General features: G+C 44.5%; 1 protein-coding gene across 1 annotated transcript in view; it reads left to right on the forward strand.

Annotated features, from left to right (window-relative positions):
* Nucleotides 1-13,268, forward strand: part of LOC138516872 (zinc finger protein ZFP2-like) — a 32,326-nt gene extending 19,058 nt beyond the window's left edge. Inside the window, exon 2 of the mRNA XM_069632318.1 lies at nt 11,741-13,268. Within this exon, the coding sequence (XP_069488419.1) occupies nt 11,743-13,119 (1,377 nt within the window). The 5' untranslated portion in view covers nt 11,741-11,742 and the 3' untranslated portion in view covers nt 13,120-13,268. The remainder of the gene's footprint in view (nt 1-11,740) is intronic.
* The last annotated feature ends 2,045 nt before the right edge of the window (nt 13,269-15,313 follow it).

Genomic DNA, 15,313 nt, shown 5'->3' on the forward strand with positions numbered 1-15,313 from the left:
AGCTGCTGCCATGTAACCTAGTTACCAAGGAACCTTTGTTGTTATGATTAAGCAAAGGTTCCACATTCTAGCAGCAGAGAGAGAGAGGATTGAGAGCAGGAGGACAGCCACAGCTGGGGGCCTTTCTCTTGGATGAACTAAAGAAATAAAGCCTCTCTATAAAGACAAGCATCAGCGTGAAGCGTGGTCATTTACTTATTAACATTGGCGACGAGGATTGGGCCAAGGAGAAAAGGCCCCCAGCAGCAGCAACACTGCAGCAATATTGATTACAGTTTGAATGCAAATGGACGGAGTGTTACACTAGATGTGTTGTGTAATAGCAGGCGAGAAACACGGCCATCCTCCTGGAGCGGAGTAAACCAGCAAAGCGCATTTTGGAGCGGAGCACCAAGAAAGAAGTCAGTGCTTGGCAGTGGAGAGAACCATAAAAGCATACTGGAGCTGAGCACGAATATTGAGGAGGTTGGATGACCTGTGGATCACAAATTGGATCACCTGTGGATTACGGAGGAGGCTGACCTGTGGATCACAAATTGCAACTACCACAGACAGCGCTGACAATATCAGCACAGGTTCCACCTGAAATCACACCTTATAAAATTTAAGTACAAGTAAGTGACAGTGTGGCTGTGTAAGGTTTCCTACCTGGGGGTGACATTAATTAATTCACAACATGGCAAACGTCCCAGCCCCAATTTTCTTCCTGCCTACACCAGGTGAGCCCAGAGTGCGTTGGATAGACTGGAAAGAGGGTTTTCAAAAATATGCACTGGCAGCATTTGGACCCAATTTCTCCAATGAGCGCAAAGAGGCGCTCCTATTTCACTGTTTAGGTGCCGCAGGACAGGAAGTGGTCAAAAAACTACCAGAACCTCCAGACATTCCTGATGGGGGTCCATATGAGAAAACATTAGCAAAATTAGACAAACACTACTGTGTTGAAGAAAATATAATTCTTGAAAGGTACAAATTTGCCACGAGAACTCAAAAAACTGGAGAGAGTATTGAGGAATTTGTAACCGCTCTTAGAGGTTTAGCCATCAAATGTAGATTTGACCATTGTCGAGATGAGCATGTCAGGGACCAACTCATGATTAAGTGTTCTAATGATAACATCAGGAAGGAGTTATGGAAGGAAAGAAATCCTTCTCTTGATAGAGCAATTGAGATAGCGAAAATGATAGAACACACAGACAAATGTATACAAATGCTTCAAGTGGATAATACATCTCAAGATAAGCACAAAACTGATGACACTGAAGCTGCCATACATAAGGTTTCGAGAGTGATGCAGAGAGATGCGGCAACTGCGCGTCGCACTTGGCAAATGGGTAGGAGACCTGAGGGTCGCCAAGGTCCCTTTACCAGAGCATGGGGACAAGGATCATCTACCAGAGGGTCGCCCAGTGAGAATGTTACATTCAGGGGTGGCAGGGACTCTGGTCATCCTAGAGGTGCATCAATTAGGAGGTGTTTCAGATGTGGGAGTCTACATCACAAAGCATCTGACAAAGAATGTTATGCATCAAACATTATATGTAATGAATGTGGGGTCAGAGGACACATGGCTAGATGCTGTAGGAATTTTTATACCGCCCCAAGTCAAATACATGAAGTCAATGCAGATCAAGAATTTATATCAATTGATGATGCTGGTAGAGAAGTTATATTTTCAGTCAATGCCATTGATGGGAAGGTCAAGAAAAAGAAACCATATGCAACTGTGTTAGTTGGAGGGGTGCCAGAATCAATGCTCATGGACAGTGGAGCAGATTATACTTTGATAAGTGTGCAAGTGTGGAAGGAGAAATTTGGATGTTGTACATTGTGGGAGAATGTAGTCAGAGCAAATGCTTATGGAGATGTGCCCATAGAAATTTTAGGGTGCTTTGAAGCTGAGCTCCAATTCAAAGACAGGAAGGCGTTAGGGACTATCCATGTAGCCAACAGAGGTGGAGAGCTGTTGTCCTGGAGCGATCAGGCAGAGCTCAAGATAAGACTTGAAGCAAGCCACCCAGAACAGGTTTTGACTGTTGAAGGTGGAAAATCCGGTGGAAAATCGGTCTCGAGCATTGTTATGGAAGGGGCCAGAGGGCATATGAGTGGCACTAAGTTAGGGTGCTTGAAGGGATTTGTGCACAAAATTCGTTTGAAAAGGGATGCCATTCCCAAAGTTGCCAAATCACGGACCATTCCCTTGGCCCTGAGAAAAGATGTAGAGAGTGAATTGAATAAAATGGAAAGTGAAGGGGTGATAGAGAGAATTGATTCCTCAGAGTGGGTTAGTCCTATTGTAATAGTGAGAAAGAGCAGTGGATCTCTGCGGATATGCATAGACCTTAGACACCTGAATAAAAATGTAGTGGCTGACAAATTTCCTTTACCCAGAATAGATGATTTATTGGCAGGGGTTTCTGATTCCAAAGTATTTTCTCTTATTGACCTCAAATCTGCATATCACCAAGTAGAATTACACCCTGATTCGAGAGATCTCACAGCTTTCATTACCCCTATTGGCCTTTTCAGATGTATAAGAATGCCATTTGGATTGATTTCAGCAGCTAGTGTATTTCAGAACGTCATGTACAGATTACTGGGAGGAGAGAGAGGTGTCATGTGTTACCACGATGATGTGCTAGTATGTGGGAAAAATGAAGCAGAACATGATAAAAGGTTAGAGAGAGTGTTGAACATATTCAAAGAGGCTGGCCTTACAGTATCGTTAGAGAAATGCATATTCAAAACTGACGAAGTTGAATATCTAGGTCATGAAATTACAGGTGAAGGGATCAAACCCAAAGAAAAGGCCATAGAAGCTATTTGCAAGATGGAAGCACCAAAATCCAAAGCAGATATACTATCTTTTCTAGGTCTGGTTGAATTTTATGGCAAGTTTGTTAGAGGGTTGGCAAATTTGTCAAGGAACATGAGGATGTTGACTCGTAAAGGTGTTAAGTTCAAGTGGAATGAATCTTGTGAGGAAGAGTTTGGTAAGATTAAAGATGCTATAGTCAATGCACCCATCTTGAAAACGTTTGAAGAAAGTAGACATTCATTACTATTTGTGGATGCAAGTGACTATGGTATTGGGGCAGTCCTAATGCAGGAAGATCAGGAGGGCTTACACACCATAGCATTTGCCTCTAGATCTCTCAAAGGACCTGAGAACAGATATTCAGTGGTAGAAAAGGAAGCATTGGCTTGTGTCTGGGGAGTGGAAAAGTTCAAAAGATATTTGTGGGGCAGAGAATTCACAGTATGTACAGACCATAAACCCCTAATAGGAATATTTACCAAAGGTGGTCTGGAGGGAGTCTCCAGACGCATCATGAAGTGGGTGACATCCCTACAAGGCCTGCAATATGATATGCTTCACATTAGTGGTGAAACCAATGTAGTTGCTGATGCCTTATCCAGATCAGTAGTGAGAGAAACAGTGTCTGAGGAGTCTCCTCTGACTCGTGAGAAAGGTGTTGAAATATTTCAGGTTCATGAGTCAGTAAAGAAAGAGGAGTGGGACAATGCATGTTCAGAGGATGAATTGTACCAGAGAGTTTTAACATTGGTGACGCAGAACAGAATAAGAAACTATATTGGTGATTTAGGCGGGTTTGCCAAAGTTAAGGAAGAACTCTGGATTGATAAAGGATACTTACATAGAGGACATCAGATGGTTGTACCTATTAAAATGAGAAAATTAATAATTGAGCTAGCTCATGTTGGGCATTTGGGACTGCCTAGAACCAAAGGCTTGGTTAGAGCAGAATTTTGGTGGCCTAATCTTGACAAAGACACTGAAGAAGTGGTCAACAATTGTTGTGATTGCATTGAAGGTAATAAGGGTCTCAGGATTCAAAAAGTACCCATGACTGTTAGAAAGCCATCCACAGTTCCATGGGATGAGGTTGCTTTAGACTTACTAGGGCCTTTCAATAGTAAGGGTGGGAGAGACACCTATGTACTGGTTGTCATAGATTTATTATCCAAGTGGCCCGAAATATTTACACTAAGAGACATATCCAGCAGTAGCATCATTAAATGTTTGGAGCAATTATTTTGGAGAGAGGGATTCCCCAGAAAGTGTTTATCAGATAATGGGACCCAATTGGTTTCCAAGGAATTTAGAGAGTTCTTGAGTAACCATGGAATACAACAAGTAACCACTTCATTATATCATCCCCAGACCAATGGGTGTGTAGAACGCTTCAACCGCACTCTCATGGATGCAATTAGAATTGCGGTAGCAACAGGAGGTGACTGGATCAGGACCATAATTGAGAGAACATTCCAATATAGACTAGCACCACACAGTGTTACGGGTGTATCCCCATTTGAACTATTAAGAGGGAGGAAACCTAACTCACACATGTGTCCAGGCTGGATGGGAAGGTCAAAATTCGTAGGAATAGATCTGGAGGGAGTGAGAGAGAAGATATTTGAATCTGGGGTCAGATCCAAGGAGCAATATGACAGGAAGAATGCTTGTAGAGAATTCAGTCTTGAGGAAGGTGATTGGATCAAGATCAAACTTCCCACCAAGGTGCGCAAAGGTGCATCCATATTTTCACAGCCCAAACAAGTTGTTAAAGATTTGGGATCTTCGGTGCTTGTTAAAGGGGGTGGGGTCTGGAACAAGGAGAGGATAGCAATTTGCAAAAAGGTAAACAACAACTTGTAACTGCACTGCAAGGTATTTAAAGCAATTTAATTATTTCTTCACATAGCGGTGTATCAGATACTATGTAAATAATGAACTACTTATGTTCAATGAAATCTATTATCTAGTTTAGGCAAATACTTATATTTTGGTAAAAGGAAGGGAGGTGTTAGGAGGTGGTTACATTTACTTCATTGAGTTTACAATCACATCAATTCAGCTGCTGCCATGTAACCTAGTTACCAAGGAACCTTTGTTGTTATGATTAAGCAAAGGTTCCACATTCTAGCAGCAGAGAGAGAGAGGATTGAGAGCAGGAGGACAGCCACAGCTGGGGGCCTTTCTCTTGGATGAACTAAAGAAATAAAGCCTCTCTATAAAGACAAGCATCAGCGTGAAGCGTGGTCATTTACTTATTAACAAGTTCCTTCAACCAAATGATTTGTTTCCTTGTTTTTCTTAGGGTGAGGATTCCTCACCCCTAGATCCACCTCTTCTGTGTGCTGACCTCTCTAGAATCTTTCGGCCTCCCTCTGCCGAGATTCACATTGGCTTTTCGGCAGTTCACAAATCTCAATGTTGTTTTAAACAGGTCATCGAGGACATCACTCTACCGGGTTCACGTTTGTCAACACACTGTTTCTTAGGACTGTAGACTTTGCCTCTTGTGATGCTGGAAATGCATTGGCGGGACAGGGCCTCCATGTCCTTGTTCTGTACTCCCTTATGTGTGCTCTGTGATGTTTTCAGCACAGGAGTCCAGTTGGGACTCCTGGCAGAGCAGCTCTTCGTCTTTTAGTCATGGTGAACAGGGACCCTTGGGATACCCTTATGGCACCCATGGGTGGGGGTACAATCCTGTACCCCTAGTGTATGTTTTAGGGCACCTGTGTTTGGCCCACAGTGCTGGGTATGTGCTGGTGGCAGCTCAATGCTGAATTTGACAGGTGCTCTGATTTTCCACCATTTTGGGATGCCCAGGCCCTGCCATAGGAATCAGTGGATTCCTGAAAGAAGGCAAGATGGCCCCAGTGGCCTCTTTGTTTCTATTACCTGTTGTATTGTTTCCCAAAGCCCGGGGAAGCCCTGACTCTGTCCCTTCCCCTGACTGACTGTTGGGTTGAAGAACCATATATAGTGTTGTTGAGTAGTTCAGACCAGAGTGGCTGGAGCCTTCCAAGTGACTGTGTTGTGGTGGGACCTGTGTGAATAGAGTGTGTGAGCAATATGCACTCAGACCTAGTCACCCTCAAACGCAAGTGCAGGGTGGCTGAGAGGAAATCGCGTGCTTCTGGTACGTCCTCTGACAAACTGCAATACAGACACACCAAGAAGAGAGCTCACATCCAAGCCCATGTCTCTGCGGCATCTAACAACTCAGCCGAACTCTTTAAAATCTGCAAGGAGCTGGCCAATCCTGCTGCAGTCTCTACCTCTCCTGTCTCCTCCCTGGCCCTCTGCACAGCTCTGGCTCTCCTTTCATTTAAAAAACCCAGGACATTCTGTCCTCTCTCTTCCTCTTCCTTCTTCCCTCCACTCTCTGCTCTTCCTGCGGCCCTTCTTCGGCCATCTTGCCTTCCTCCTTCTCTGCCTTTCCCCTTTTCTCCCCAGACAAGGTTTCTAGACCAGTCCGATCTATGAACGTCTTGTCAAAACAAGTTCACCCCTGTTCCATCAAAACCATCAAGGACCACATTGACGCCCTGGGTCCTGCTCTGGCCAACTTCTGCAACCACTCCTTCGCCACCAGAGTCTTCCCTTCCCCCTTGACGCACTCCCTTGAGCACTCTGTTCTTAAGAAACCCTCTGCCGTCCCGTCCTGCCCAGCTAACTATCGGCCAATCTCCATCGATTCCATGTCATTTCATCGCCTGTAATTTTATCCCCGGTCATATTAACGTGCACATTCCATCGAAAATGCTTATAGTTTATTTAGTTTTTGGGGGGGTTCCCTGCCAATCCCCCCTCCCACACTTATTTTTGGCTGTTGCCTACCCGCCCAAACCCTTATCTGCACTTTCCCATCCCCCCCTAAAAACTTCGAGGAGCATTCTCGATGGAATGTCCACATTAAAATGCCAGGGGATGAAAATGCAGGTGATGTAAGGACGTTGTACCTCTCCATCACCCCTTTTCTGGGCAAACTACTGGAAAGGCTGTCCATCTCCTAGCTTAATCTTCACACTGAATCTGCTGGTTGTCTCCATGACCATCAGTCTGGCTTCAGAGCTGCCCAGAAGCAAAGAAACTGCTTTCCTGAACATCCATGAAGACCTGCTCTCCAATCTTGATTCCAACACCCCCTGTGTCCTCATTCTACTTGATCTCTCTTCTGCCTTTGACACGGTCAACCATGCCCTTCTGCTGAACCGTCTCCATGATAACCAGGGTATCACCGATCAGGCCCTGGCTTGGCTGACTTCTTTCCTCTCCGACCGACCCTCCCAGGTCCAACTTGGGTCCTTTCTCTCCTCTATCTTTGGTCTTCCCCAGGGGTCTAACGTCTCTCCCTGGCTGTTCAACCAATACCTGGCACTTCTTGCCCACCGCATTGCCGCTCTCTGCCCCAACTTTCAGTGCTATGCGGATGACACTCGGCTAATTTTCAGGCTCCCTTCAGCCACCTCTTTTCCTTCCCTCATCTCTGACTGTCTGTCTGTTATCCAGGAGTGGTATGCCCCTAATGATCTCTGCCTTAATGCCAGTAAGACTGAGATACTCCTCATCGGCACACCCGCTCCCTCCTTTCCTGTTACTCTCTGGCCGGCCTCTCTTGGCCCTCTTCCTACTCCCACCTGTGAGGCCAAAAACCTCAGGGTAATCTTCGACTCCACACATCTCTGACATCTCTTAAGAAGTCACACTACCAGCTGCACCTCCTCAGAGGTATTCTGCCGTTACCCATCCTTCCCCCAGATGCTCACTGTCTCCAGAGCTCTGGTTCTCTCTAGGCTGGACTACTGCAACAACCTCTTTCTAAATCTGCCTGCCTCTACTCATCCAAAACAGGACTGCAAGACTTGTTCTTGACCTCAAGCCCAGCGATCGTATCTCTCCAGGACTGAAATCTCTGCACTGGCTCCAAGTGGCTGCAAGGATTAAGTTCCTTCTGGGGTCTGTGTCCTCAATACCTCCAACTCTCTCTTTGTAAATACCTTCTTACTCCAGCTCCTCGCTCCTCCACCTCCAACTCCCTCGAGAGTCAGTTGCTCCTCCAAGCAACGAGTTGGTGGTAGATCTCTTTCTTCGGTTGTGGCCTCCCTCTGGAACAGCCTCCATGCCTCTCTGAAACTCTGGTTCCAGAAGCACCTCAAGACCTTCCTCTTTGCTTCTGCCTTCTCTCTTCCTCTCCCCTGCTGATTTCCTATCTGATACTGTACTGGTCACCTGGCTACCTTCTGATTTTGGGCCCTAGTCCCTCCCCACCCAGTTGCACACCCACGCTGCCTCCCGGCAACACCTGGTTTTGTATTTGTAGCCCTACAGTCCCCCTACCTGCACTTTTGGACACCTGCTGTCTGTACTTGCCCTTGCACCTGCCACCTGCTGACCGCACTTCTTTTTATTGTTTTGATTCCATGCACAGCACTGCCTCCTCCCTTTTCCCCTGGTACTTTCCCCTTCCCCGTTCCCTGCACTTGCGCAATCTCAATGTCACTTGGCCTAGTAAGATCGTTGTCTCTGTCCTCCCTGTGTTCCCCCTTCGTTGCCTCGTCGCGCCTTGAAACACTTCTGTATAGGTGAGTTACAAATGCCATATCCTATCATATAATTCCTGCAGATTTGTGAGAAGTGTCCTCCTGAATGGCCAGACTTCTACTGGTTCCAGAGACACTGGGGCAAGTCTGACAGTGGTGGACGGGGCCCTGCTCATGCCAGAGGACTATATAGGTGCTCCTCTGAGAACTACCAGGTTAGCTGGTGGGCCTCCCAAATCATCTCCTGTAGCCCTTGTCACCATCACGATTGCGGACAAGGCGGCAAAGCTTCCCGTCCTGGTTCAGGACAATGTACCTGCCCACATCGTATTGGGAAATGATCTAGCAGAGTTGGGGTTGAACTCTGATGTACTACCCCTGACTGCTGCTGCTGCTGCTGCAGTCACTAGGTCTCAGGTCACACAGGGTCTGACTGCTATTCAGGTACCCAAGCCAAAGGGGAAACCCAAGGCGTGAAGGAAGAGCAAGAGGACTACCTCTGTGAAGGAGGCTCCTTCTCTTCCTGTTGTTTCAGAAGCACCCACTCAATCCAGAGGATCACCCTGACCTTCAATGCTTGCTGGATGAAAGGGCCCTCTAGGGAAGACGTCTGCAAGGGTCCGAGAGTGCCACTCTCTCGAGGGTCTAAGAAAACAGGCCCAGGCCCAAGGGGGAAGTGCCTAGGGCATTGAAGATTTGAGAGGGCAAGCTCCTTTGTAGTGAGCCCACTAAGCCTGACACTGGTGCCCTGAAGAGGTTGGTGGTACCCAAGGTTTACATGCCCTTCCTGTTGAAGTTAGCGCATGAGGTGCATGAGAAGACTAAGCAAAGGCTCTCTGCACATTTCTACTTGCCCCGGATGGGAGTAGAGGTGGATACCCACTGCCGTGCCTGTCCCACTTGTCACTTGTCTGGCAAGACTGGAGGCAGTGTTGTTGCCTCACTGCAGCATTTGCCAGTGGTTGGCACTCCATTTGAGAGGGTTGGCATTGACATTGTTGGTCCCTTAGACCCTCTCACATCAGGTGGACAACGGTTCATCCTGGTTCTGGTTTATCATGCTACCAGGTACCATGAGGCTACCATTATTACCAAGGTGGTTGCCAGGGCTGTCCTGGGCATTTTGAGTGTGAGGTATACTGCTCTGGTGTTAGTCTGTTGCCGCTCATGGTGGACTGTCCGTGAGAAGATGTTTGTGTCGGGAAAGGGTGGGGGTTGAGTTCCTAGCTATTCTACCTGGTAGGAAGGGGAACCGGTGTTACAAGGAAAGGGATACCGCGTCTCACCCTCTGGTGTCCCACTTCTACTCCCTGGAGACCCCTCATCCATGTGATCTTCCAGCACTGGTCCACCCCCAGTAAATGGATCCAAAAACGATGGCTGTGTCATGGCCACCTGGATGACACATCCCTGGGGGCGGGTGAGACACCTTCAGGTTTCTCACATGTCTCATTGCACTGTATATAAGTTCTTACATGAATGATTTGTTCTACTGACCACAAACCTTGCTTGTGCTGTCTGCTCCTGCCCACTAACACAGGTGGTGATTGATTTAATTCTAATCAATTTCTTGATGTCAATGTGCGACGGTCAGTGTGATAGGAAAACCATCCAATTACACGTATTATAGGATCGGATGTATCCTCTTATTCTATCATTGGCCATTCTCTGGTTAAAAATGCCCAAACGATATTCCAATCCTGTCCTTGCTTTTAGTTTTACTAGCTGGAATTAAAGGAACGGGATTGTCTCACATGTGGTACATTCCTCATCTCGTGAACCTCTGGACAAGGGGTGTTCAGACATCCTTTATCAACATTTCATCTGGTTTATTATAGCCAGCTGTTCAGCTTTTAATTAACTACCAATATTGTTTAGATATTGAGATAGCCACACGTTTCAAAAATGTTGCACCCCTACCCCTATTTTCCCTGCAGTAAATGGCACGACTGCTACTAATACACAGCGAACACCATCAGAGCCTAGCTTGCCCGAAGCATTCATACTCGACATGCATGAGCTGCTGCTTGTTTTTTTTCCTGACCTTTAGAAGCTGCAGATATCCTTTTGCTTTGTGAGCTGTGTCAATGTGTGATGAACTGAGATTTTCTCATATTTGTTTATCTTGTGTAGCCTTTGACAATTCCAGCACTCCTGTTATGCTTAGGTCTCTTATTGTTCATATCTCTTGCCTTTGGTTTGTGTAATACCATTTTTGCAAAACTCATCTGTGTATGAAACACTTATCACTTTTTATCTGAGTTCATTACTCGTCACCTTTTGGGCAAGGTACAGGCATTGGCCAGATTTAATTTTAGCCTTGACAGTCTCATCCTCCTGGTAAGGACACACCTGAGTCTGTTTACAGATTAATGCAGAGAACAACAGTATCACTTTTTTAGTTTTTAGTGGGATATTTGATTTGGATTTCTGAAAGCTTTTTGTTTCATTTTCGATGATCCAAGTTTGTCCCTCTAATGCTTGGTTAATCATTATGCTACCCTCCAAATGTTTTGGAGAACAACTTCAATGAACCTAAACTATTGCGTAGGAAAAGCATTTAAGTCCAAAACATCTTGAGGGCCACAATGTGTAATCCTGCTCTAGAAGATAGCCAAACATCCACTATTTAGTTTGATTCGATTTGATTTTACTTTATTTATAAAGCGCAAAAAACCAGGCACAGGTGCAACCGGGCGCATATTCTTAAACATGTTACAAAAAGCAGTAGTTACAGTGAGTTACAAAAATATACAGCATATATACATGTACCGAAGGGTACCATTAACAGCGTATAATACAGGGACAGAGCAGAGAGAAAATGTATATTCAGTCCTGTACCCCACATGGAGTCTGGACTGTGTCAAGGTCTCATGAATCTTGGGAGAGCAGCCATGTTTTAGCATTGTTCTTGAAGGAGTGGAATGAAAGGGTGGGGGTTGAGTTCCTAGCTATTCTACCTGGGAGGAAGGGGAACCGGTGTTACAAGGAAGGGGATACCGCGTCTCACCCTCTGGTGTCCCACTTCTACTCCCTGGAGACCCCTCATCCATGTGATCCTCCAGCACTGCAGGAGTTGGTAGGCAGCAAAGGTGTTTGCTTTTAATTTCCCTGGTGTACCTTAACAAATGTTTGAGCTTGCATTGCAGGATATCCTGTATTTCAGTTATACATCTTTGCAGTGGACAATGTTCAATGAGAATGCTATATGGTAATTTGGCAACTTGCCAATTTTACCTTGGATACTGAATACTGTTTGCTCTTAATACAAAATACACTATCATTGATTAATTAAACTTGAAATGGTGTTTTTAAGTGGTGAATGTCAAATGTGTGACCAACAATACATTGCTTAATGTGTCATTTTATTTTTAACTAACAGACATGGGGCCCAGCAATACACATAAGAAGTTAAATCATGGACTGTGTTCTAAAAAGCCTGCGGTACATCAAAACGGTAGAAGAAAAGTCAAGAAGCCACAAAGGATGCATCATACAAATCAAAAAAGCAACCAATTTCATGAACCTGTTCAAAAGGATTGCAGCCAGTCAAAAGAAACTCGCAAGCAGAAGAGGAGTGTTGGAAAGAAATCACGCATATGTGGTGACTGTGGGAAAGGTTTCAGTACTAGCTCAAGCCTTATCATTCATCAGAGAGTACACACAGGAGAAAAGCCATATTTGTGTAAAGAATGTGGCAAATGTTTCAGTGTGTCATCAAGCCTTAAACTGCACCATCGACTACATACAGGGGAAAAGCCGTACCCCTGCAACGTGTGTGAAAAGAAATTCAGCCAGCAAGTGCATTTGGCAGCGCACCAGCTAACACATACGCAAGAGAGGCCATATCAGTGCAGTGAATGTGGAAAGAGTTTCAAACAGCAAGCACAACTTACTTTACATCAGCGAACACACACAGGAGAGAAACCATATGCATGTACCGAATGTGGCAAGAATTTCAGCCAGAAACCACACCTTGTTGCGCACCAGCGGGTACACACCGGTGAGAAACCATATATATGTAATGAATGTGGAAAGAGCTTCCGGAACAAATCTGAGCTTAATACACATCAGCGAATACACACTGGAGAAAAGCCATACACCTGTCATGAATGTGGAAAATGCTTTAACCAGTCATCGAACCTAGCCACACACAAGCGATCGCACAGTGGAGAGAAACCATATGCATGTAATGATTGCGGAACACGATTCACCTTGTCTCAATCCCTTATCACTCACCAACGAATACACTCTGGAGATAGGCCATATAGTTGCAATGAATGTGGCAAGAGTTTCCGTCGATCATACCACCTTAAATTGCACACATCTGTGCATACAGGTGAGAAACCCTATGTATGTAGTGAGTGTGGTAAGAGGTATAGCCAGTCAAGCTCTCTCATCATACATGAGAGAACACACACAGGAGAGAAACCTTTCACATGTAAGGAATGCGGGAAGAAGTTTGCCCGGTCCGGAGACCTTCACAAACACAATATAGTGCACACAGGAGTTAAACCCTATAATTGTGATACATGTGGGAAGAGTTTCGGTCGGCGCACATACTTGAGCATTCACCAGAGAATACACGCCAATGATAAACCTTATTTTTGTAAGGAGTGTGGTAAAAGTTATACTTGGTTAACAAGTCTGCTTGTTCACCAGAGACTACACAAGGGTGTAAGACTTATTAATGAGTCTAAAGAATGTCGCAAGAAATTCAGCTCATTATCAATCCTTAAACAGACAAAAACACACACATAATAAAAGCCATTCACACGTAAGCAGTGTGGAAAGTGTTTTAGCCTACCTCCTCACTTAAACCAACTTCAAATAACGCACTCTTGAGAGAAACCATAGGCCTCTAATACATGTGGAAAATGTTTCAAAAGGACTGCAGAGCTAATCAAACATGAAGGAATACACACAGATGAAGAGCCATGCAAATTCACAATATGTTATAAGCGCTTCCGTGTTTCCGGCTCCCTCAAATGCACACAACAGGAAAAGCCTTCTACATGTAGTGGATGAGGAAAGAGTTACCACTGGTCTGCATACTTGATGATTCATTGGCGAATGCCCAACGGTGAGAAACCAAACGCTTGCCGTGTTTGTGACGGGGCATTCAGTGCATTGACAAATCGAATTAGACATAGGAGCATTCACACAGGTGAGAGGCCTTAACCATGAAAAGACTGTTCAAGGTATTTCACAAGGCTGTCAAACTTAATGAAATGCCAGGAAACACATTGAAATTGAGGAGGAAGTTTATTAAATCATCTCCCATATCAAAGATGCACTCAACTGAGAAACAGAACACCCATCAAACGACTACTAGAGATCAAAGCTGTTATACCAAACTATTAAACCTATGAAAACGCTGAAAAATACTAGCACAAATATTGCCATTCATTCTGAGTATCATGTGCATACCAAAATCTACATCTGTGTAAAGCAAGTTCAAGGCACATTGTGCAAAACTAAGAAATGCATATGCCTCACACGCTGTGACTCTGCAATCCAAATTTAGCACAAATGAAACAAAAACCAAGGAACCCCATTTTGGAAATCTTACTATACGTCTGAAAGTAATGGAATGTAAATGATTGTAGTGACATTTAACCATTTACAAAATTGAACACAAAATACTGAAGCCAAGCTTCTTGACATAACACGTATGTGAGTAAATATAGCTTTCTTGCCACCCTGACTGTATTATGACTTTCATGTAGCCATCTGTATGAGACTGGTCATTGCAAAAGTAACATCCAATTGGGACTTCAGTATATTCTTGTTTGTATGCCATGAATGGTTGCATAATAAAGAGATTGATAGGGAATGTGTGTAAGTATTTGGAGATCTGTGATTTTGAAAAGCTATAACTTTATTGTGTTGCTCCTGAAACATAGATTTTGGATGCATTCTTTACTTTTTCTAGCACTTAATGTTGAGACAATACAAAATTTGAACGACAGTAATAGCACAACACCAGAGTTAATGGGGCATTTATGCCACGAAGGAAAACCATGTGAGAGCGGGATAAACTCTCAACAACTATTTTTAAAATGTAAACTTTTTCAGGCATTGCGTTCTGTAGGAATTTGTAATGGGAGGTGTAAGGAAGGCATGGAATCGAAGTAACACGGACACAAGTGACCACAGTTCAAAGGTGTTTATTGAACTTTCACAAGGGGTGAAAAACGACTATCTTAAACCTAAATCTACAGATGATAGCAAGTTACTACCATCAAATAGTAATAAGGCAGTACTAATGGAGGCTTGTCAAAATAAAAGGGCCTAAAACACCTAATGCCAATCCTTACTTCTAATTTACAAATAGTGTGGGGGAATGTTCAGACAAAAGAAAGAAGTCTTCACAAAATGATAAGTCGGGATGTTTGTGCCGTTGGTCACCCTTCGCCACGTTTTCAGCACGGGACAAGGCGGTTCACTCAAGCCAAGCACACACTCTGGCTTCCTCGACACAAGGCTACAGTTTCAATTTCAGCATCAGGGCCTTCGGCGTCCAAGTCTGTTTTCTCATCAAAGTCTCTTGATTTAAAGGGCCTGCTGTACAAAACAAAAATAGAAACCTATTTTCTTCTTATAACTATGTGATTAGGTTGTCTCTCCCTTGATCCCCCTCAGTTGGGCTCAGATCCCTTTTCTGTTATGGTAGATCCACCTCTTACGGTCTCAGATCCATTTTATTTTAAGATTCCACAAATATTCCTTCTTGGCTGACTCGCGGATTACCCCGGATCCCACTCAGCCGCGCTCAGATCTTTTCTTCACATTAAATTAGTCTCCCTCAGCCAGGGTCAGACCAACTACAGTTCACTTTATACTTATTGAAGACTTTCGAATGTGCACAGGGTTTAGTGTTACCTATTGCAGGACCACTTCGATATAAAGTTCCCTTTTTACAATGCAGTTGCTATTCGGTTGGATACCTAAC

The sequence above is a fragment of the Ambystoma mexicanum genome, chromosome 6q (genome assembly GCF_040938575.1).
Source record: "Ambystoma mexicanum isolate Mex_15411 chromosome 6q, UKY_AmexF1_1, whole genome shotgun sequence".
Lineage (NCBI taxonomy): Eukaryota > Metazoa > Chordata > Amphibia > Caudata > Ambystomatidae > Ambystoma > Ambystoma mexicanum.